The 24,891-nt window shown below is 34.7% G+C and overlaps 2 protein-coding genes across 2 annotated transcripts in view; one reads left to right on the top strand and one right to left on the bottom strand.

The window, feature by feature from the left end:
* The window catches only part of mbo (Nuclear pore complex protein Nup88), a 55,924-nt gene extending 35,825 nt beyond the window's left edge, over positions 1-20,099 (top strand). The window contains exons 3-12 of the mRNA XM_081976713.1: positions 12,804-12,929; positions 12,987-13,180; positions 15,872-16,031; positions 16,089-16,486; positions 16,549-16,796; positions 16,852-16,965; positions 17,016-17,242; positions 17,296-17,455; positions 18,890-18,978; positions 19,944-20,099. Coding sequence (XP_081832839.1) covers positions 12,804-12,929; positions 12,987-13,180; positions 15,872-16,031; positions 16,089-16,486; positions 16,549-16,796; positions 16,852-16,965; positions 17,016-17,242; positions 17,296-17,455; positions 18,890-18,978; positions 19,944-20,010 — 1,783 coding nt within the window. The 3' untranslated portion in view covers positions 20,011-20,099. The remainder of the gene's footprint in view (positions 1-12,803; positions 12,930-12,986; positions 13,181-15,871; positions 16,032-16,088; positions 16,487-16,548; positions 16,797-16,851; positions 16,966-17,015; positions 17,243-17,295; positions 17,456-18,889; positions 18,979-19,943) is intronic.
* CBP (sarcoplasmic calcium-binding protein) lies at positions 20,086-24,468 on the bottom strand. Its single transcript, XM_081976714.1, has 5 exons — positions 24,094-24,468; positions 22,997-23,161; positions 22,765-22,932; positions 20,569-20,709; positions 20,086-20,513 (listed from the first exon to the last, which is right to left on the bottom strand). The coding sequence occupies exons 1-5, from the start codon at positions 24,208-24,210 to the stop codon at positions 20,283-20,285; spliced, it is 822 nt and encodes a 273-aa protein (XP_081832840.1). The 5' UTR covers positions 24,211-24,468; the 3' UTR covers positions 20,086-20,282.
* Between the last annotated feature and the right edge of the window lie 423 nt (positions 24,469-24,891).

Here is a 24,891-nt window from a genome sequence, read left to right as displayed (position 1 = left end):
CGATATATTTGTTAAAAAATGCAAAGAAGTTTAATTCAGGCAGTTTTCTGGTATTTCTAATCCGGACCAATCAACTTCTCTTATTTTTTAATACTGACTAATGGTGACTGAAGTTACATTGATTTTCGCAATAGTATTTTACACGTATGTAATAGCTATTACTCATTCGATAATTCACTCGCCTTCGACTCGTGTCGTAAACTTCATCTTCGTGAGTAATACCTATCATTACCTGCTTATTAAATAATATAATATTAAGAAGTTATAAGAAACACAAACCAAACATCACTAGTTACTGGCTGGTTAATACGTATACTTTCAAATAATAAAAACTTTTCTGTAAAATAAAAAGGATGATTTTAGGATTGTGTTTTAAGTGTAAATCACACTATTTACTGGTATCATCTAATCTTGGAAGCACTGGTCTACTTATGTAATTTACTTTTAATTAATTTTTCAAACAAATCCATTTATTTTTTGAACAACTACACATTTTTGGTTTGACGTTTCCTATAGCAATCTAATTGTCATGGCTTCAAAAATTTGGTTATAGTTATTAACAAGGCCGATAACGCCGTTTCAATCACACTGTAAGGGCTTTTTAAAAAAAAATTAATTACCCTGCATTTTATTGAAAGTTGTTTGAAAATTGCGTGTTGTCCAGTGTCACGTCGAAACGAAAATCACTTAACGTCCATTAAGTGTCTAATTTGAGTTACGTTAAATGTAAATAACAGTACAGTGTGATGAGAAAGTATAAAAGTTTCATGGTTTTGTTTTTTTTCGTTACTTCACTGCTTTTCAAAATTTTCTTAATTGAACTTTATATTCAATCTCAGATTTCCGTTAAGACATCCTGTATAATAACATAAAATTTCATTTTTGTCATCATTGCCAAACATCAATCAATCAATGTTTATGGCAAATATATGTAAGTAGAGAAAGGAAATTATGGAAAGTAGTGAAAAAACTGGCTTTTGGGCAATGTAAAACCAAAAACATCCGTATGACATACCAATTTTGATAAATAAAATATAGTACACTCTGTAAGATTCATTATAAATTAAACATCTAAGAAACAGACACAAAATAGGTCTAAAAAATAAAGCTATAAAACGTAACAAGAAACTGTGAATAACGGTGTTTCGTTTATCCTAAAATTATGAAAATTCTAGACTTATACATCAAAACAACAAAAATGAACAAGTACTGTAAGCAAGAAGACGGGATAAATCTAGAAAAAAAGAAGTAGTCTATAAGAAATATAAAAAAAATAAAAGAAAAAAAAATTGTTGATCTCTGGTATTTTGTAAAATGTTTATTAAATAAACCATCTGGTAAGCAAATAAACAAAAAATAATATTAACATCTCGTATTCTAACTAAATGAAAAATTTGACGTTTTATTAAAAAAATGTGTGTCGTATATCCCCAAATTACGAAATATAGAGATTTAGACCCTAATTTAGTGGAGTATTTCAATATTCAATGTAAGTGCTAAAGAGCTGTAGAACTGTCATATAGAGAGTTAGTAAATTGAAAGATCTTTTCTAAAAAAAGTTTTCTGTGTAGTACCATTTAACTGTATTTACACCGTTTTCATTTTAAAAGACTTTTTGCGAAATTTTAATACATATGAAAGATATATAAATCTTTTTGGGAGAACCTATTAATGTGACGGTTGCTGGTGGCTTAATTGACAAAATTATCAGGGCAGTATTACAAATTAGTATTTCTCAGAAATAGTATATTCTATATTAAGAGCGGAAAGTATATATTTTTCGTTCGGCTTCGCCTCAAGCTGCAAATTTCATGTGCAAGCGGCAAAAGTACTTTTGGCTCGAAATATAGACGATATTTTTTCGACGACTGCTGTGGGGTGGATTAGAAGGACAACTCACATCATTTTCGTCGCTCGAACTCATTGTCACCGATAAATCACTTTGACGGAATGTGGTTATTTCAAACAGGTATGTCAAGCGTTGTTATGGAAACGCCGAAAAAAGTTGGTGAGTAGATTGTTAGTAGAAAGCGAAAACGCTCTAGAGCAGAAAATCTCTCTTTCTGCTCGCGCGCGGCAAATAACCCCTTTCTGCTTCTAAATGGAAGCGTACATGAGGTACTTTCAAAGTAAGTCGTCGAAAAACAATATTACAATATTTTATTACGGACTTTGTTAAAAATATTATTAAATTTTGCAATGAAATCTTCTGGGGTGATTTAAGTAGCAATTTTTGAAACAACATTTTTTTCAACATTTCAATGGTTACTACTATGTTCTATGGTTGTTTGGGACACCGTGTGCATCTACTCCCGTATTGTACCATTTCAAACTAGTGTCTTTGTTCAAATTCAGGGAAAATCATCTTTAATTCAGTGTACCAGACAAACCACGTAAATTACTAAAACAAATCGAACGTTAAAGGTGCGAACCGGAGGGTTAACTTCGGTAAACTTCAGGTAATACGGGGGCTGTATAGATAGATTAATTAATGAATAAATAATCAGGTGTTGATTATAAGATACACAGTCGGGGATGTTTTCGGGGTTTTCCTCCCCGAGTTTATTATGAATAAGCCCCGAGAATTGACAGGTTGCTTTAGGACTCGGTTAACCGTGGATTAACGAGTTTTCCCGCGGAAAATGGAATTGTTTTGAGGGCGTGCGTGCAAAATAATCGAAACGAGCGTCTCGGAAAATGCCTTTCTTTCAGATTATCAGTACACGATTCACAGGAAGGGCCATTAAGACAAGACGTAACTTTGTTCTCTGGATGTAAAGCCCCACCGTCTAAATCCGACGGCAAATACCCGCGGCCGCGATTCTTTTTGCCCATTAAAACAATATAATAATCCTAATAATGGCTCTTTAGTTAAGCTCCGGACCGAACTTGAACAGTTTCGACTCGCCGTATTCCGTTATGCATATTCAAAGGGATGAAGTTTGTTGTCGCGCTGGCCCCACCTCTCTACCAACTCGTAGTTTGTGTTTATTCTAATTTTAAAAATTACGGTTTGTTTATGACTTTTAAATTTAGTTAAAACTTCCTCTAACAATATTTGAATTAATCATTAGCTTCAACATTCATCAATGTTCAATTCACAGTAATTTACCAACAATATTCTCATACGCTTTTTTTATTTATCAGTGAGATAAATCAGTTGTATATTGTATTTACACCTCAATGCAGTCCGAAATTTGACATTTGTGAGGGTAAGTGACACTTCGAAAAATCATTCAGCGCTAACATAGATACAACTGGAATGCGCAGATTAGTTGTATTTCTTTGATAAATCGCATTGGATGTTGTATTTATAGCTCCTTAGAATTAAATTTAACAGTTAAGACATTAACAGACACTTTGATATGTTTTGGACGTCACCTGACAGCTGTCAAGAATTACGTAGCTGTGACGCAAAATTACCAATCCAAAATAGTTCTACCGCTTGGATAAATCACACTGTAGCTTGTGGGTGGAGCGATATTGACGGTTGTGACGTCAGACGATTGTCATTCTTGTCAGAACTGACAAATTTAGCTCCATGGAGATGTAAGCACAACTTACAATGCAATTCCTCGAAGAAACACATCTATTTGGCATTTTATACTTTCAGGTCACTGGTGGGTGAGTTTTGACAGTTATGACAGCTGTCGCGTGACGCAAGCAATGTATTAAAGTGTTCCTTAACGTGCCAACTGTCAAGTTTGGCTCCATAGAGCTTTAAACACAACTTCCAGTGTAATTCCCCAAATTGGCAGCTATTTCTAATTTTATAGTTTCTGGTCACTGGTTAACAGGTTTCGACAGTTATGACAGCTGTGACGTGAGGTAAGAAAAGTGTAAAAGTACTCTTTAACGTCAGAACTGTCAAATTTGGCTCCATGGAGCTGTAAATCATTTGGCATTGTATATTTCCAAATGGTACAAATTCGATTGCCTGTTGCTTTTAATGTATGTACATTTATTTGTCTTTTCTTCATCATTCTCTTGAATTCTCCTAAAATTCTTTAAATTCTTTGTCATTTTCTCCAAAAATAAATTTCTGAGAATTTTTAATTTGTATGTACACCCAAAGTCATTCAGTGTTGCGTAGGCAGCTTTGTTTTTCTTGTTTTTTTTTTCAAAATTTAAGTGTTTTTGTATCGATTAATGAAACATTACTAACATGTATGTTGTCGGGAATTTAATCCTTTATAACATTGCCTCAAAGCACTTTTTCTCTGAAGGGTCACCCTAGAGAGATATTTGGCTAAAACTGTCCGTAGGGCACAAAAGTGCTTTAAAGTAATTAGTACTCAATTCAACCGACCATATCTCCGTTATTTGGAGAAATATGAAAAAGTTTTAAGGAATAAGAGTTGTAGGGAATTTTATCCTTTACAACATTGTTTCAATGTACCTTTTTCCTAAAAGAGATATTTGGCCGTACTTATGATCATTTAAAAGTTACATAAAAAGAGCATATTAGTCTAGCTTTATACCAATACTTGAAAGGTCCTTTTTCCTACTTCTAATAGGAATATTTGATTTATTAGAACTACGAGCATTAGAAGAAATACTAGTACCTACTCGCAGTTACATGAAAATATCAATATAGGGAATTCGCAAACTAATAAAAAATAAATCAATAATAATGGTAAAATACTCAAATTTTGTCTTTTAAGAAAAACCGATTGAGCGGAATATGGGGTAATATAAAATGATTAGTAATTTTTTTAAATTATCTTTTCTTGATTTTATTTGTAGACATTTTTTTACAAAACCATACCTGAAAATCTTAGTATTCTTAAGCAAGGAAATGCAAGAATGTTAAAAACACTATAATAATTAGGTTACTACTGTTGAGAAGTTTTTAAACACTATTTTCACAGTTTAACGGTGTAATTTTTAAAAACCAAGTGTTGATATATTGTAACAGCAGTAGTTGCCAATGGCAGATTTCTCCAAAACAATTGAATATTTCCATACTTTCCAAATAACAGTAATTATACATAAAAAGTTAAGAACATAAAAAAGTAACCATTTAAATCATCTAGTGCTTTGGAGATAACGGTATAAAATTTTAAACAGAATTTGAGATAAAATATATATATTTGATGTAGCAAATCAGAGTGTAAACCAGGACAAAACTCCAGAGTAGTAGAATAAAATAATTTGGAAAGTTTTTAACGAGCGGATAATCTTTCTGAGTAAAAACTGCCATATAAAACTTTATACTTAAAACAAAAACGTTGTCCACTGTTAAAAGGGTGTATATTATTTGGACTTTAGACTTAATACACTGCTACTTTTCGTCATTTGGTCGTCTCTTGATAGAAATTAACTTGACGATTAGCTAGCGCAAATTTCACTTCCTGTGAGATCACGTATTTTTTTCACACAAGATTGGTACAAAAGTATAATCTGGACGGTCGGTTTACCTAAAGCACGACCGGAGGGTTGATGAGGAAGAGCGGAGAGGGTAGAAAGGGGAGGATGGGATTCTTGAACATTAAAAATGACAGCGGTCTCGCATTCTAATTTTTACTGACCGCCAGTGTTTTATGATATTTTTCCTCCGTGCAGAATCGTAAAAGGGTTGGAAACCCCATCCCTTTGTCCTCTGTGCCTTTGAATGCAAATTGGTTTTTATTTTTGCGGTCGCCGCCGGGAGAAATATGTGCAAGAATTTTAAATATACCTACATGCATATTATATTTCGCTGTTTACCAGGAATTATTCTTTTTAAAATGAAAAATCCAATTTCAGCCGCTGGGATGTTTTAAATATCTTCCTCGTGTTAAGTGTCTCTGCTCCGGCTCTTTGACAATAATTGTCTCGCTTTTGCTCTGCCGGTTAGACTCCCTGACGTTTTTTAATTCGGGCCCCATCAAAACCGCATCACCAGTGCAAAAATCTGGAAACGCCGAGGTCCAGAAAAGAATATTAATCAATCTTATCCGGGGCCAAAAAAATTGAAATTCACGTCCATTTCTGCGCTTCGAGCATACACATGCAAAAAAAGGTTTCCAAGGGATAATTAAGAATATAGGGAAAGCTGAGCCGGTACCCGGACTCGGCCCTTTGAAAAATGCCCGAATTTATCACGTTTAATTTGTATACTAATGTGTGTGCACGTGAGCGCTTTTTTAATTGCCGATATGTGTGGGGGATGGGGTGTCCAGAACGGGCACGGGGGCCCTGGATACACGGTTTTGCTTTATATGCCGTATTTGTAATATTGTTAGAGGGTGGACCCCAAAGAATTAATATTAAATGGCTTTGCTTCGTTTCCGCCATGGGTTGGGTTATATTATTATCGAGAGTCCCTTTGAATTTACTTACTGCGCTTTCTTTCTCCCGTCCACGCATGCTAAAACAAGGACCGAAGGAGTGAGGTGGGATGCTCAGTATATTGTTTTCCACTGAAGTATTCCAACCCAAGTTAGATATGCAATGGAAAATCCTGAAAAATATTAAATAATTAGAAAAGTTCCTCTTGATTATCCAGAAATTTACAGGATTGCAAGAAGTTCTTGGATTTATACAATGGAAAACCCGAGAAAAAAACATTGATAAAACAACTAAAAATTAAATAAATTTTCATCAACAACCTTTATCTGTAGCAAACGAATTTCTCGATGTTCGAGCAAACAGTGTAGGTTGTGAGCCACAGCTTTTCTTAGGTAAAAAGTTAATTTCCAACACACACCAAAATGAAACTTTAGATGACTAAAGCATACATTTTTACACTAAAGTTTTAAAGAATTAAACGCGAATGACCCTTTTACAATTATGTTAACAATGTCTTTTAAGTGTTAAATCTCAGCAATTAAATTTTAACATTCTGTATTGTCCTGCTGATTAGGCTTTGTCTTTGCCTAGAATTTGTTTTAAGCGTTATTTGGGATTATCTGGACAAAGTCAGTTTTTAGTTGGTATTTTGTGAATACTAGCGATTTCTTCATACTGTGGGATTTAAAACAGTCCATTATTGAGCGGTGAGATGTTTGTGCTCTCTTTGACAAGTAATTGTTATGTAACAAACTCTTCTATATTTTTCAATAAGTTTCATTATTTAGGGTCAGGGTGGGTAAAAGTAGTACACAGATTACAAAAATAAAACAATATAAACGTTATTTCTAATAAAAATATTTTTAGTAAAAAATAGAGAATTTTAATTATAAAACAAGTTAAAAGATGACAACTCATTCATTTGTTACGCAAAACAGACTTTTCGTAACTGATTCCTCAACCTCTAATAAATAATTAAGATCTATCAATATTACAGTTGTTATGCGCACCTTGAATGACGTTATTTATTGAACATGCTATGATAGGTAATTTTAGATTTTTTCTGCATAAGGTTTATACTCACGTTCCTTAATACATATAGGACTGCATAACTTTAGTTTATACGACGTTCAGGTTATTTCAACGTTCTAGTAAACGTATCTTTTGCCGTTGAGTCAAATATTTAAGAGGGTGACTTCTTAAGGGGTTGACGATCGTAAAATAAACGACAATCGCGAACGGGCTCGCGACATGCAATTGTTTTATACAGGGTTGCTACTTCAAATTGTCTTACTGTCTTTTCCAATTTACAATTTAATGGTTTGTCTGGGAATTTTGTCTGCAATATCTTGAGTTATTTGGTGTCTGTCTTGTGGTTTTTTAAGGAAATTTTTGGTTGTGTTTTGTCTTAGTTTAGGCAGATTTGTACTGAATACTGTCCTGGCACTGGCATACATCGTGTACTTTCCTCGGCATTTCAGCCATCAACTGTCCTAAGATATTGAAGAAGAAAGTTAAGACTTACGCCTTAGGACAGGTATATCGTTCGAGAATATGACGTTTCCCTGGGGATGAAATGCGACTTTGCCCCGCTAGTGGAATAGTTTTACTGAATAATCGCATTTTCGGTACGTGACATCCCTCACTACTGAAACGAACCTTACATGTACGAAAAAAGGACCCATTTTTATCGACCGTTGCGAATCGAATAAAATATTCATCCCTTTAAACAACTACCGGCTCGAAAAGTAAGATTTATCGACGGAGCTGGCGGTCAGCTACATCGGAAAACAAAAGGGTTGTTTTTAGAATTAGGGGGCGGTTTTTTACTGGCAACGGAAACGGCCGGGGGATGAGGGTTGTGGCCGCAAAGGCTTTCTTTTGTTTTTGCCGGTAGCGTATCGATGATTTAATGGGGAGGCGGATGAGGGCGAGATGACGGCTAATTCGCAGGGGTGAGTTTTTTTGTTCCGCGCTTTCAAGAGGGAATGTTGTCCGCCACTAGACGGGAGATTTGAACGTTTTTCAATTTTTTACTGCTAATGATGTACACAGTATTTTATTTTTGCCACTTTTCTTATACGTAATGCATTTAGTTTAGCCTTCATAACGGGTATTGCAAGATATTACTAGAACAGTGCTGAATTCATCCAAAATCACCTCAAAAATGGTTTGGGAGTGTTTAGGCAAAGGCAGTGAACTAGACCAAAATAATGTCACTTTGCTTTTAGCTTCACGATACAGAGAAATTGAGGAAAAGCTAATATTGGAGTAAAGAAACTTGTCTGTGTTCATTAACACAGAAAATACCAAGAAGGTATCACGATCAACGAGGACAAGACCAAATATAGGCATGTCAGACGGGGGGGGGAGCAGGAAGAAACAGAATAGAACCAAACATAACAATGTACACCTACAATTTCAGTACCTAAGAGCAGTTATAACCTCGGATAACGATATCAGTAGCGAAATAACAGCAAGTATACAAAAAGGAAATAAATGTTTTTCCGCCTTACCTGACCTGTTTAGATCTCGACTGATAAAAGTGGTGAAAAGACCGAGTTTGATAAACGAACGGGACTGGAAGGAGGTTGTGTTGGACAAAAATAGGTGGAGGCGAGTCGTAGAGGCAGCTAAGACCCACGAAAGGTTGTAACGATGAAGATGGATGAAGACTTGACCAAAGAGGTTGTCAAACCTTCCTTTATACAAAATCAGAACACTTCTGTAGCTCCAAATAGGGGCTCAAGTTGAAGGAGGAGAACGAAATAGCAAAACTCAGGGAGGATTTCAGTATGTTTCACTCCACGAAATTTCTTAAGAAGTTACAACCAGGGATAGAATAAAGGAATTAGCAGCATTGAACAAAAATGAGCCTACATTTGCTAACAGTTTTTTCCTCAGGATTCTATCGCTTGTGAGGCCATTTTAAGCGAATTAGTTGAGAAAGACTGGGCGATTGTAGATTCTCTGGGCCTGAAGTGTCCATTTGTGCACCTACAGGAAATTAGAGCCAAATATCTTTGAGACACAATTTGGTTTCAGAAATAAAAGGCACTATATTTAGCATCCAGGTGCTTATCTAGAGGGAATTGTGACGTATTCGCATGTTTCATCAATTTTGAAAAAGCCTTTGACAAGGTCCGACATCGGAACCTTAAAAGGAGGAGGCTTAGATGAAAGAGACATTCGTATAATAGCAACTCTATACACAAACCAAAGAGCTTCTGTCCGTCCGAGGAACTTCTATCAACGGGCAGATTATCACCAACCTGAGATATGCAGATGACACGGTGCTGTTGGCAGATTCAGCCGAAGGCCTACAGAGACTAATCGATCGAATTGTTAACGTAAACGACATGTACGGGATGAAGCTGAACTGCAAAGAGACATATATCCTTGGCTATAACTCGGCTGCAACCCTAATCAATACTGGGATCACTGGCAAGAGATCAAATAGAAATTAGATAGATAACTAATCACATGGGGAGTGTTCTGTGAGACATGCAACTTAACATTCACACGAGAACTCGAGTCCTCCAATGTTACATATTTTCGGTACTGCTCTATGATGCAGAAGAATGGACTCTTACAGACTCCTCAGCCAAACGTATAGAAGCTTTCGAAATGTGGTGTTACCGAAGTTGATACTGCAGGGCAAGATAGTCGTAGAAGAACTTCATAGCTCAAGAACCTTAGACAGTGGACGGGAATGACCTCTGGCACCCTGTTCAGTTCAGCAGTAAACAAAGATATCTGGACAAATGTGATAGCCAACATAGAGAATATACCTAGGCACTAAAAGAAGAAGAAGATTAGTCAACATCAGTAAATGAAGCAACTTAAATAGCACAAAAAAACTTGCTATTAGGTTACTTTACCTTCTTTCAGTAATTACCTACTTCTCCTATAATGTCATAGAACAGATTGCTGGGATTACCCGAAGCATTAGAATACGGCAGGGATGAGGAAAAGACAAAATTTACAAATTAGTGGAGAAATTTTCCAAACTGTTTACATTATACGAAGTGTTATATTGCACAAGTTCGGAATACATTACGGTGACGTTATTTAAACTTTGCGCCAGTATAGAAATATGCCGTAATTTATCGCGGAGCCCCGTTGTACCTAATTGCACTTTGGAACTTTCTGATATCCAGCAAGGTGTCGCCGCGCCTATATCTTTTACTACCTTCAAAGTATTACACCTTGATTCTCATATAGTCTAATCAACAAAATTTACGTTATAAGTATGAAATCACCGGTCAGAACTTATAGTAACAAAGTTGTGGCTAGTAAATATCCATTAACATGCGGTTACTACTCAATTACGGTCCAAACGTTCGGATAACTTGGACTAGGACAGACTAGAAGAAAAAATGAGCAACAAAGGTGTTTTATTAAACTTGTTTTACGAGACTGCATTGACCGGCTGAAATTAGTTCCTGAGGTCGGAAACAACTCAATTTAGGTCAACCCCAACACTTTCTTAAAGCTCCGAAAGTGGTTAGTACGCTTCGTCAATCGCCTTTTCACGGCAGGATTTTTGTCATCAACTTTTCGGCTGTTAATTCCCCAGTTTAATTATTATTCCATTTTCAAGGGAAAGACGCCACGTCCTGACTAATGTATGGCTTCCACCTGCCTCCCGAACTACACAACAAGAGCCATTACCTCAGTCATAACAGCGCCTTTTAAAATGATATACTTGCGAAATTCTCCTCCAAACTCTAGCATAACTCTTTAGTGTGACTGGAGCGTAATTATTTATTTTGGAGCGCGCTGGGTGCATATTTCAATTATCTCGTATTATTGTCCTTGGGCTTCCTTTTCGACCCCACCCACCAACTACTCGTTCGCTTTTGTTCTCCTAAGCTTTGAGTACATTGATGTCAGATCAAATTCAAAGAATATCCAGCAAAACGTGACAACAAATCGCTGTTGAATGATAAGTTTAAAGTCAATTTCTGGCAGCAAATATTACTTTTGCAGCCTTTTGTTACCATGCCTTTAATTTTGACGTCCTGTACGCTTATCTGTATGATTCTTTAGAGAGAATCTTGAATATCCACATCCACCCGGTTACTGTATCCAATTTAATAATATGTCCTAACTAAACATACTCTTCACATATTTCTATGACGTGATCTCAAAGACGTATAGCAACATTTTCAATTTTATTTTAGTCATAATTTTTGTCTTGCTCAGGTTCTTAGTTAATCCTATTTTCTCTAATTTTATCTTAAGATCTTCCATCGTGTCTTGAAATTCTCCAACACCCTGACATATAAGAACCCTATCGTCTCCAAAGCGAAGATGGTTTAGAATGTTTAGATATTTGTCATCAATTTTTATGTCTTTTTTGTTCCATCCAGTGTCTTGAAAACATCTTTCAATGCAAGAGTGAACAGCTTTGGGAAGATGGTGTCACCCTGTCTAACTCCCATAGGATTTTGTTGGTTTATATGTCCTCTGCTATTTTTATAATAATTGATGTTGCGTTGTTGTAAATATTTTTAAGCAGGTTTTTATACCTTGAGTTCTTCAAACCTTCGTTAAATCATGTTAAAAAGTATTTGTCTTATTTAAATTTGTTCTTTTGGTGTTGCTATGCCTTTAGATATTCATACAGTTTTGAATTCTTTAGCGTTTATAAAGCCCCCCGATTCGGTCAACCCTACCTTATTCCAATTTTTCGCGGGCTTCGTCCGGAGGAACATTAGTTTTGATATACCTGGGGGGTGTCACCTAAGGCAATCCGCCATTAAAGTGGCATTTGAATACGTAAACCCCGGCATTTCTGCTACTTTAAGCCTCGTTCACGCATTCCGCTAATCCTTCGCTAATTTTATTGGTTTTTTATGCAAATCATACCGCGGCGGCCAAATCTTCGCGAGTGTGAGATTACCGCTTAACCTATGCTTTCTTAATTATAGTTAAGGAAATCAGTGGCGCCGTTTTATATTTGTTTCTTAATGTTTGTCCAATTTCATATTTTTCTACTAAACTAACTTGCACATTGAAGTCATTAACCCGTTTAACCCCTCTAAGGAATGCTAATGAACTAAATGTTTTTTACAAATCCCTTTTTTATTATTGTTTGGGGTTTACGCCGCCGTTTATTTAAAAGGTAATCAACTAAACCGCCATAAATTCCGGAAGCTGGTGCACTCGTTCCATTAAGATATACGTATTTTTGCTTAATTTTCTTTCGGGGGCCTCGGTCCCGTCATATTTCTCAATCATCCCATTTAAGTCATATTCGCGCTAATTACGGTAAAGAGCGCTAAAAAGCAAGACGTCACCGAAATTGTTATTTAGCGCCAGGATGTGTCGCACGACCAAAAATCGCATTGCGGAGACGGTAATGGTGTAAAAGGGTAAAAGAGCACCTCCAAATTAAGAAATATCGTTGCAAAAAGAGGCCGACCGCGATTCGTATACAATTTAATGAATACACCGCTTTTTTGTGAATTATTATTGTCCCTGGTTTCTGGGGACCACAAGTCACTAAACTTTGCATTTTTCAGGACTCATAGTCTGGATGAGCGTTTGCTAGTATGTTGCGACCACGTTCAGGTCAGGAGCGCCAAATTTCATCCAGGAAGTGTAAGCGATTCCCATGTTTTGGTTCTAACTTCGGATAATATGCTCAGGTAACCGCCTGGATTACTCAACTTTGCAAAACTACTGTTTTTTTAAACTTCTGACAGGTTGTACCAAATCCAAAACAATGAAGCTCTAAACGTTGGAGCGTACCCTATTGGGGAAAAACCTGGAGGACTGTTTCCAGGAACTACCTTAACATTTTTGGATGTGTACGGAGAATCTGCAGTAGATTTCGATTTTGGTATGCCCGAAATTGCTGAAGAATCTACTCACAGGCCTTCTGTAAAACCAAAAAAAGGTTAGTATTAAAAGTCTAAAACAGCAAATATTGGCGTTTCAAGTTAAGATCGCAGCGTCATTTAAAACTAAAATCGTGCACTCGTAACCTAACAGTTTTATAAAAAAATATGTTTTATTAAAACCTAATTTGAATCTTTTTTTTATTAATTTTCCTGTTTTTTTCCAGTCGTGTTTTTCTCTTTCTTTTCTTTAGTAATGTACAACACAATATTCCAACAGCAGCCACTATAAAATCCATTTTAAATAAAAATCCTAATGCCACTAAAAATGTAAACAAAGATATCACAAAATATACCACTCAACCAATTTTTTTCTGACAAAATTGGCTGCCCAAAAGTTACAAGTCATTGCAAAATGACAGATTAAATTTTACGGATTTACGGCAAAACTATGAATTGAAAGGCTTATTTTTAGGTTACTCGTTTTATGTAATTATGTTTTACGGAAACAGAACTATGAATCCACCTTTACGCTCGGTAACGGCAGAAAACACCTTACATTTTATGAAACCAGTGCTAATTTTCTAATTAGAATCAACGTAAACAAACGGAAAAAGGAGGTGTGCAATATTTTTCCAAAATTTACCACCAGAGGGCGTATTTCTTCTGTCTTGAAATGGCGATTCTTTATACAAGCTGTCAAAATGGGCATAAGGCACTAAAATTTTTACTACTGCACGAATGTTTTTATTATCAAATTGTGACATTATTTGACAGTTTGACTTAAGTAAAATTTGGGTTTGTCAAAAGTCAATTTAAAGGGCTTTAATCTGGTTACAAATAGACTGGTAACTGTAAAAATAACAGAGTTTTGATTGTCCGAATGGGATTAACAGCACTAAAACTCTTACTACTGCATTACTGTTTTTATTGTCAATTTGTGACGTTATTTGACAGATTGACTCGCACAATTTCAGGCAGTCGAATGTCAATTTAAATAGCCTTAATCTTGTTTAAACTGGAACCTTGTAACTGTCAAAATGACAAAGTTACGATCTGTCAAAATGAGCTTAACAGCACTAAAATCGTTACTATTGCAGGATTGTTTTTATTGGGAAATTGTGACGTTATTTGATAGTTTGACTTATACACAACTTGGGTCTGTCAAATGCCAATTTTAAGAGCTTTAATCTGGCCAAAACTGGAACCTTGTAACTGTCAAAATGACAAAGTTACCAGCTGTCAAAATAAGCTTAACAGCACTAAAATTTTTACTGTTGCACAATCGTTTTTATTGTCAAATTGTGACGTTCCTTGACGGTTTGAGTTATTCACTATATTGGTCTGTCAAATGTCAATTGAAAGGGCTTTAATCGGATCAAAACTGGAACTTTGTAACTGTCAAAATGACCAAGTTACGACCTGTCAAAATGAGCTTAACAGCACTAAAATCTTTACTACTGCAGGATTGTTTTTATTGTGAAATTGTGGTGTTATTTGACAGTTTGACTTATACACAACTTGGGTCTGTCAAATGCCAATTTTAAGAGCTTTAATCTGGCCAAAACTGGAACCTTGTAACTATCAAAATGACAGAGTTACGAGCTGTCAAAATGAGCTTAATAGCACTAAAATCTTTACTACTGCACGGTTGTTTTTATTGTCAAATTGTGCACGGACTTATGGACAGCTTGGGTTTGTCAAATGTCAATTTAAAGGGCTTTAATCTGGTCAAAACTAGACTTCAGTAACTGTTAAAATGACAGAGTTACAGGCCGTCAAAATGGGCACAACATTACTAAAATGTTTACAACGGATGGTCGATTATTGTTTTTGTTGTCAAATTGTAACGTTATTTGGCAGTTTGACTTAAGCCCAATTTGGGTTTGTCAACAATCAATTTAAAGGTTTTTAATCTGGTGAAAACTATACCTAAGTAACTGTCAAAGTAACAAACTTACGAGCTGTCAAAATGAGCTTAACAGCACTAAACTTGTCCTACTGTACGACTGTTTTTATTTTTAAAATGACAGATTGACCGCAATTTCAGTCTCTCAAAAGTTATTTAAAAGTTAAAACTGGAACTTTTTCTCTGTCAAAATGAGCTTAAGGGCATCGGTAAAGCAAAACCTCTTATGGGAGATTCAATGCATTTTATGACAATCTTTTAACCCAAATTAAAAAAAAACTAGGCTAGGTATTGCTGTTTTTTAAACGGCATATGAAAGAAGACATTTGCTAGAATGTGCGAAAGTCAATATAATTTTAATAGTACGTCAATCAAAATATCTAGAAGCATTTTAACAAAATGCTAAAATTACCATAATTTTCAAGTCACTATTTTTCCTACCTGCAAAACTTTTTTGGTGACAAAAATAACTTTCGCACATTCCCCAAACCTTTAGCTATTTAATAAAAAAAAAATCACGCATATAAGTTAAAAATTAAAGTCGTAATTTGGGTTAAAAGATGGGACTAAAAAATTGTTCGAATTAAGGAGCGGAAATCTTGCATCTTTGTTCCATATCACTCTAGGACCCTCGTCGCTTAAACAGTAATGTCTGCGTTAACACTGCCGTAGTTTTATCGACAGAAACAAAGAACGAACACTGTTTTTTATATATTTTTCTACACGTAGGCCAAGCATCGCGATCGAAAAACGTAAAGTCTTTACCGATCCCCTTAACAGCACCAAAGTTTTTACTTCTGCACTATTGTTTTTTTTTTAATAATTGACAAATAATTTTTAGAGGTACTAGTGCCAAATACTGCACACAAATTTAGCCCAAAAGTGTTGCAAAAACCGCCAGAAGCTAAACCACTAAACCAACACCAAGATTTAATCTGGCCCATCTACGTGCTTAGGGGTGACGGTTCAATTTTCTGGGTGGTAATCGATCTAAACAAACGGTTAGTCTTTCTAACTTGCAACAATTTAATCCATTAATCAAAAAATAATATTTGCAGAGTATTGCCTGTTATTAAAGGTCCATGCATTTATTCCAACCCTCCAGATCTAGCAGACGACGAAGCCTGCTCAATAATTTGTCTGAAAACTACTCCTCAAATCATCTCAGTAGCTAGTTCTACTGGTTTGTTAACTCATAGTGTGCTACTAACTCCGCCAACCCCACTTGATCCTTTGGCACCCAAACCTAACAAACAACTCTTAGTGTTCGAAACCGTAGAACTTGAACTGGGTCTCACGGTTTCTGAAGATGACGGAATTAGGTATAAGTGTCCAGTTTTCTTGCACAGAGACGAATCCAAAGTGTCCAGGTATTTTGCCACCCACGGAGCTGGAGTACACACTCTGAATATTAATTGTGTGGAGGAGCTTCACAATTTTGTTTTTGGACCTGATGGTAAAGCTTCAATATAATTCAAAATCGTAATATTTGGTGATTTTCCCTTAAATTACAAACAGATGAGGATCCTACTTTGGACATCTTCAGTAACCAAACGTCAGCTGAATACTTGGTGTGTACAAAAACCTCAAACACAACCACCTCAAACCCGATTGTTGGGTTTTCTTTATACTATGAACCGACTTCAGTGATTGCAATGCTGAGCGATGGAAGCGTAGTCACTATGGGTATAATGTCTGCAGCTCTTCCTCCTAAAACAGAAGATATCTTGCTGGACCAAGTTGAGGTTCAATCACCATTAAAAAAGGTTTATATACCCAGTCTTCTGCCGAAAAACAGTGTTAAACACATGGAAATTTCAGATGCTCAACGAACCTTTCGACCAATTTATACAAAAGATTTTAAAGAAAGGAGTTAGCAGGCCTTTGTTGAAATTATCAAACTCCTCAACAGCAGGACCAAAAGAGTGTTACGAAGTGCGTTTTGAAAACTTACTTTAAACTAGTTATTAGTGGATTTGTTGCAGATTCTTCGGCTAACAACTGAAACATTCAGGGAAGAACATTTTAAAAACTTTGCCAAAGCTAGTGAAGAATTAGAGAAACGGGCGCATACTCTCAGCTTGCTGAAAAAAGCCCAGAAAATGGATTTGGACGAAATGAACTCTTCAAAAGAGGAGCTGAGGTTGAAAGCCGAGCATTTAGCGGAAAAGTACGAGGACATTAAAGACAAGCAGGATGAGCTGCTAAAAAGGTTCATTTTCTCACACACCGCATTTTGTAGGTTTAAATATGGTTCTGTTGTAGATGTGAGAAGCTTTTGATGCTGGTGGCTAGGAAGAAGCCGGAACCGTCTGACGCGGAGAAGAAGTTTATTGATGATCTGCAAGGCTACAGCAAAAAATGTGTGCTTTTTCAAAGAGCTATTGAAACGGTTAAAAAGAAGAATAAATACCAAGAAGTCCAGGTAAGTGGATCGTTTTAATGAATGTTGTTAATGTTAAAATTGATAGGTTTAGTTAATTTTTTTTGCTTGAATTGTCTTTGTTTTACACATTTAGATATTTGGGGAAAACTTTTAATTTTTTAAACCTGGGTGAATACTATTACTCGTTCAACGCTCCATTTAACTTGTACATTAAAACAACAAAATTGTTTGTCTATACAGGGTAAAAAAGGGAAATTGAACAGTTGTCAAGTATCTGATTATTTTAATCTGTCATAAACTTGGAACCTGTCAAATACCTCTGCAAAAATCTGTAATAAAACAACAAAACGTGTTTAAAAGCAATACAATCAGTGTAAATCATACTGTTATGCATTTTATAGTTTCATGAGTTATTTCTTGGCAGTTGTGATGTGTACTTGTTTATTGTGGATATATTAATCACAATGATGGTAACTGCCAAATACAACTCCAGGAAGCTATCAAACTATAAAACATGAGGACAAATCATTAATGCTTGTTTATCTGTCTATGAATAGAATTTTGACAGTTTTGACATATAAATATATGTTTTGGACTGAATTTAATCTGTTAGTTTAGCCGAGGTTTCTCAAATTTATCATTGCATCTTCAGAGTCTACGGATTTACAAAAAAGAAAAATGTTTTCTAGAGATAGTACGTTTGGGTTTTTACTTACGTTTTTAGCAAATATCTTCCTTAGTTGACCCTTTACAGAAAAAGCCCTGTAGCATTGTTATAGAGGATAAAATTTCCTACTTTTTTTCCTATTTTCAGTTTCTGGATATCTTTTCAAATAACAGAGATATAATTAATTAAATGGAGAGTTAAGTTCTAAGGCAGTTTGTGATAAATTTTGCCCTTAGTTGATTTTTTAGAGGATAAAACGCCCTACATTTTTTCTTCTTTACACTTTTTTGATGCTTTCTAAATAACGGAGATATGATTGGGTGAATGCAGACCTAATGACTTTAGTGTTTGAGGCAACTTTCTCAGAAAAAGTGCACTAAAGCAATATTACAGAGAATTACATTTTCCAAATAGTATCCGTAGATAAAAAACCTTTACTACAATGTGTTTCTCGATGCGGATTTTTACTATTTTTTGCATTAAATAAAGGTATTAAAGTATTAAGTAAAGGTTTCTTAAATTTACATTGCTGTTTAATTGTAAATAGGATTGTACTGATAACTTTTTACTGCGTTTTGCTGATGATTTTATTTTACTAATAATACTCGTAACAATGCTACCAGAGAACAAAGCAATTTTCTAGCAAAACTGAGCTACAACGTAATCCTCAGGAGAAATATTGAAAAAAAAATTATAAAAATATATGTTTTTAAGTGTGGTTTTGAAAATCTGGACTTTTAATTTACTGTTATTAACAAACATGTTTGTGCACTTTTACAATATAAAGCTCTATTATTATTGGCTAGATCCGAAGTTGGAAGGAAAGAGAAAACAAGAAAATCCCTGTCATCGGCGAATTGCAGTCCTCCACCATTGAAAACAGTCTTAAAGTTTCGTAAGTATTTTTATTGGCTTTTATTTAAATGTGTTTTAAAATATTTGGGCACTTACTCTAAGTGAAATTAACAGAATTTCTAAAAAGAGTGTGATATAAACCAAAGTTTAATTTTTTATTGGGTTTGGAATATTTTCGTAGTGTTGAACTTTTATGTTAAAGAGTCTTAAAGTAGATAAGGCTTAAATTGTATGAAGTTCATGATACAAAAATCATTTTTTAAAAGCATTTAGTTTTCTGTAATTCACGCTTTTGGGCTTTTCATCACCATCTTATTTAGAGTGTTTCTGGTTCTTTAAAAGTTTATTCGGGTGTTCCAAAACATTGAAATCTTTTTCAAAAGATTTCTTGGTCTCTTATTAAAGCCTTACTAATAGGTGTTATTTCAGGGATATTTTTTGTCAGCATTTTTCTCAAAGTTTTTCTTAGAAAGCTTCTAATTTTCTTACTATAGTTACCAAGTTAATTAAAGCTTTATTCTGCTGTTTAGATTTCGCAAAATATTATTAGCTGCTACCACAGAGAAACTATGTTTTTGATAATCTTCTTTAGAAGCTAAGACAGTTCTTCAGTGAGGTTGTTAATCTCTTTTTAATCCGGACTCTAGTTATTTGTGTTAAAGTGAAAAAAATCAGAGACCAACAAATTTTATTTATTAGTGTAAACAACGTATAAGATTATACACTAAACCCTACTATATGCATGAAAAACTCGTTGCATTAATAACTAACTTTTTTCGTTTTCCAAAAACTGGTACCATTTGGACTTGTACTGTTCTTATTCTCACCGATTTAATTACATTTGCTACATGAATTTGATACAAAAATTGTATTTAATTATAATAACTTTTTAGCGAAGGGAACAATATCCTACATGTTATAATTAGGCGTCCTAACCTTCTAACTGATTTCGAGTTATTACTGAATTATTGTAATTACATATTTGAATATTTGAACGTATTTCAGGACCCAGAAAATCAACAAAATGGTGCAACAAGTACGCGAATACAAGGCTTTACTGAACTTAAAATAAATAACTTTTTTCTATTTCGTTATTTTGTATTCTACTATTAAGCCTGATTCATTGTGTTAGATTAATAAAAACTACTTTATAAAGAACAATATATTTTATTCTCCACACGCACCTCCTACCATTATCACAATGATTAATACACCGTAAATATAGTTTAGATACAAAATAATCTATCCAATAGTCATTAAGTAATATACTTGAAAAATTAATAACATTTTGCACTTTTAACACTAGAAAACTGCAAAACTGATTTTTAGTACTTAATAAAGCTTTTAGTGGTCGACCAAAGGTCCCCAAAAGTATTTGGAAATCCGGTCTTCGTCTTCGGTGACGAAAAAGTCCCTTCCGTGCTTCACAAACTCTTTGCTAGTGATTTTTCCGTCACCATTGGAGTCAATGGCTCTGAACGCCAATATGGCGTCGTGTTCCTTCAGTCCTAACACGTCGAAGAAGAGTTTGAATTCCTCTACCGTAATTTCACCAGACTTATCTTTGTCAACTGCCTAAATAGTTTTGTTATTTAATTTTTGTCTGTATTTTAACATATAGAAGTCTTACTTTAAATAGATACGGCAAAAAGGAATGGGCACGCCTAACTAAAATTTTGTCGTTCAGGACGTGGTGCATGTTGTCCAGGAACTTTTCCACTGGCACTAGGTTGTAGGTGGAGATTGGGCCAAACTGTTTCTCCCACAAGTCCTGAAAAAGTAACAAAAAATGTATATGCAGTGTGTAGCAAATTGGGTAATTTTTTTAACTTTGTCCGGTGAATTAAAAAAATATCAGAAACCGCATTATATACAGCTATGAAAAATAAAATGTTTCCATCAGGAGAAACAATATATACAGTGTGATTGATGGTCAATGGTAGGTTAGCTGTTTAGAGAATTTTTTGGAAAATTTGTTGAAAAAAATGATTTTTGGTGATTTTCAGGAATTTAAAAATGCGTTACTGAATTCAAATCGACGATTTGGTCGCGTGTATGACGTAGACGACTTTCAGTAAGCAGTTTTATTGGCTATGGCTGTCTCACTGACAGATCATTTTTGTATCAGCTGATTTATAACCTCAAAGTCAAGCCGCAGAATGCAATATTGCCAAATAACACGTTTTATAGCGCAACACGAAAACTTTCTTATTTCATTCGACAAAAAATAATTAATTGTCATTTTGACATAATGTTTTTAATCTAGTGTTATTGTAAAAACTGTAAACACTGAAGCCTGGTTTCTAAAACCAAATTTAATTTTAGTATTAGTAATAATATTAGTCTTATCTGTAAAAATGAAAAGTGCTTATAAATGATATTGAATATTATTGTTTTTATTTTGTAACTTTTTCTTTAAATTTTTCCAAGTGTTTAAATGTACTTTCTACTCTTGAGCAATCATATACTACTTACAATAAAATGATCTTCACAACAGTACAAGCATGTTTTTGGTATATAATCTACCCTTTTTAATTACGTTATTGTCATTATGTTGGTTGTGAAACTTTTTATGTACTTTTTTGGTTTAAATTAATAATAATAGGAAATTTAATAAGGATTCTATAAATGCGCTTAAAACACATTTTCTTAATACAAATTATTTTCTAAAACCACGTAATGTCTGTCAGAATTGTCAAAATTTTACTAGAATTTGCAAGAACTACATTTTAACACAGTTTTCGAAACAAGGCGATTTTCTGAAATTTAACAGTTATTTTGACAATTGTCACTTCATAGTCTAGCTAAATAGTCTTCTGAAATCACGTGACCTGTCACTAACGTCAAAACTGTCAAACCATGCTCAAAAGTTGCAAAAATCAGGATTTAAAAACGTGTTCTTGCAGTATTTGATATAAAACGTGTTTCTGTGATTTATGACAGTTATTTTGCCAATTGTCACGTGACCCTCTAACTAAATAGTGTCCTACAATCACGTGACAACTGTCACTAACGTCAAAACTGTCAAACCATGCTTAAAAGTTGCAAAAATCAGAGTTTAGAAACGTTTTCTCGCAATATTTGATATAAAACGTATTTTTGAGATTATTTATGATTTTTGACAATGGTCATGTGACTGCCTAGCTAAATTATCCTTTAAAACCACGTGATATCTGTCAATAATGTCAAAGCTTATAAAACAAGTATAATAATGTAAAATGACTGAGTTTGTTTCTAATTTGTCAAGATTAATTTGAATAGGTAAAACTCTACAAACTGGCAACACAAAAGCGGGCCTAGAAAAAGCTGATGAAAAAAAAAATTTAAATCGTTTTATTTAATTTTTATTAGACTTAGACTTTCAAGAATTCTCAAAAATAAAAAAAATACGTATTTTATATTTTTTGCAGTTCAGGGAGTATTATATATATATACAAAAAATGAGGTTAATCCGTTAATAACAAAGTTATAGATTATTTGATCAAAATGAGTTTTATGATACCATTTTTCAATTTGGTTCAACTAGTTCGATAGATAGGTACAGTTGAATTGAAATTACATTTTTATTTACTTTGTATTGCTTTGCTTCTTAAAGCCGTTTAAAACAATAAAATGTGTTTTCTTATACTGTGGGCACTGGAATATCTCAAGATATGGGTGACTATCACCAAGAAAAACAAATTGTTTCAAACTGCAAAGTAGTGAAGTTAGCGCCTTCTCTTCAGCCAATAAACTACAATTTCCCGTTTTTGAAAGATCTTCTCTCTTAAATTTTAGAGCAATTTTGACAACTTGTATATTGGACTGTTCAACAAACATTTTTTACCTCAATCACTTGATAGAACTCCTTGGTGTGCTGATCGCTCAAATGCCCCAGCTCCACGAAACCGTCAGCGAGTAGTTTGAAGTCGTCGAAAGAGATCACTCCGTCTTTGTTCAGGTCCAATATGGCGTGGAAGGTACGCATTTTTCGACGCCAAAAGTCGGAATTTCCCTTTTTTTATCAAGTCAACACCTGGTTAGATTTGCAGGTGCACTTAAAAGGGTCATACCCTTACCCTTCTTCCTAGCCATTGTTCCAAGTCGCTGTCCGATTCGGACGACGACTGGTACTTCCTTTCCAAATGTCTTTTAGGGTCGTGCTTGCTGCTGTAAGCCCTCGAGGCCACTTCGCTGGTGGTTTTGGGGGTCAGCAGACACGAATATTGAGTGCAAGTCAAAACCTAGAAAAACAAAAAAAAAATGAAGCGGTACTGCGTTTGTTCTGTAACAACAAATCAAAAATCGATAACCTTGTTGCGGATTATTATTTTAATAACCCTGACTAGTCTGCAAATCATTTAATTTATGGCATTGAGACTTTGTTGTTGATTTGCATCTGGACAAAGAAGTAGGTCAATGGACCTATTTATACAAGTGGTTGGTTTGAAAGGGGGCCTACGTGAACAACAAAACGCACCATCAGCCTACACCCGCCTGATCACGTCGATAAAAAATAATTGATGAACCAGTATGGGTTCCGAACAGTAAGGTGTGGTGCCTAAATGTAAAAGTTTCGTAAGAGTTGCTCTGAAAATATTATCTCGTTTCGTATATCTGGTGTTGGCGTGCATGTGGGTCAGTCCTATTTACTTTTAAGCCACTAAAGTGTCAGATAATGCGGTAAATTGAATTGAAAAAATTTGTCACTTTGTTTTGCCTTAATCTGTGACTGATAACTTGATGTGACGTTATGTTGTATCTTATGTACTTTTTCAACAATTATAGGTTCGGAAGTTATCTTTTGTTACTTTTCAATTTTTCTATAGGTTGTTGACTTTATATAGTTTAAGTGCTGTTACACTATAAAAATACATTTTACCCCCGTTTACAGTTTTACAGTTAGCTACAGAGTTAGTAGTCCTAAACTAATATGTCAAAATAAAAATGCGTTATTTAAGTTAATCAATGATGATTAGCATCCTAAACACTTTTACGGTGCAAACGGGTGTTAATATGTTAACTTATTTAATACATATAAGTAACTTAAATATTACAGTCAAGAATATTACAACTTTTTCAGTCAGTAATAGCCTTTAGGCTATTCACTATAAACTTTCACATACACACACATCATATGCGTGCATTCAAATTTTTTTTATGATATTCTACTTACTGCAGCTGCGTTCTTCACTTGTTCAGTTTTAGCTTGTTCTAGAGCGTTCTTCAAAACGCTCATCTTCTGCACGTGCTTTGCCAATTTCAGGCCGTTTCGAAAAATCGAAAACGCCATATTTTATCACAACGGTACAGACGGGTTGATTGGCCTGAAGAACTCGACCGCAAAAGATTACTTCTTCTTCAAATTCTCTTCTTAAGCTTCTTCTCTGACCTGTACTGTTTCACTACAAAGCAATATAGCCACAATATTTAAACTCATCCGGTTTTACTCTGGTACTGAATAGTCAACTAAACGTTCAACCGTTTATAAGTGCGGGTAGGTTCTTCGTAAGAGGCTTAAAAATTCGTAACCCTGGCGGCCAAGAGTGGTACCCAGCGATAATTCCGTAATCAATCAAATAGCCGCTAAAAGAGTAGTACCATAAAAGAAGTTTTGAACACTTCTTGGCATTCTATTTATAAAATCTACCACGGTGCTAAACGGCCGTATGATTGGAACCCTAAATAGATAAATAGAAAGATATGTTACGTGGTACCGCTTCTAGTACCACCACCACTTGGTCTCAATTTGGTTCATTGTACGCGCGTACGCGCTCGTTCGCTTGTTTATTTACATTTAATAATTTCTTTTTATTTTGACTGAGCGGGATCACGTAACGTGACCTCAAGGTTTGTTTTTTATGTTTGTTTACGTTTTGGATGGCAAATCTTATAAATTGCAAATTACTTTATTTAAATAATTTTTTTTTGGACCATTATTATTAAAATTAACCGTGTATTTACTCAGAAAAAG

This window comes from Ips typographus, linkage group LG3 (assembly GCF_016097725.1).
Source record: "Ips typographus isolate SLU linkage group LG3, UJ_Ityp_2.0, whole genome shotgun sequence".
NCBI classification, from domain to species: Eukaryota; Metazoa; Arthropoda; class Insecta; order Coleoptera; family Curculionidae; genus Ips; species Ips typographus.
Note: the sequence above shows the minus strand (reverse complement) of the source record. Positions and strands in the feature narration are given on the sequence as shown.

Excerpts from the sequence above, each read along its gene's own strand:
- CBP (XM_081976714.1), bottom strand. The coding sequence starts at position 24,210 with ATGGCGTTTTCGATTTTTCGAAACGGCCTGAAATTGGCAAAGCACGTG. Across the intron at positions 22,933-22,996 it reads AACAATGGCTAGGAAGAAGG|GGAAATTCCGACTTTTGGCG; the intron begins GTAAGGGTATGA and ends TGATAAAAAAAG. Across the intron at positions 20,710-22,764 it reads AGTTCTATCAAGTGATTGAG|GACTTGTGGGAGAAACAGTT; the intron begins GTAAAAAATGTT and ends TTACTTTTTCAG.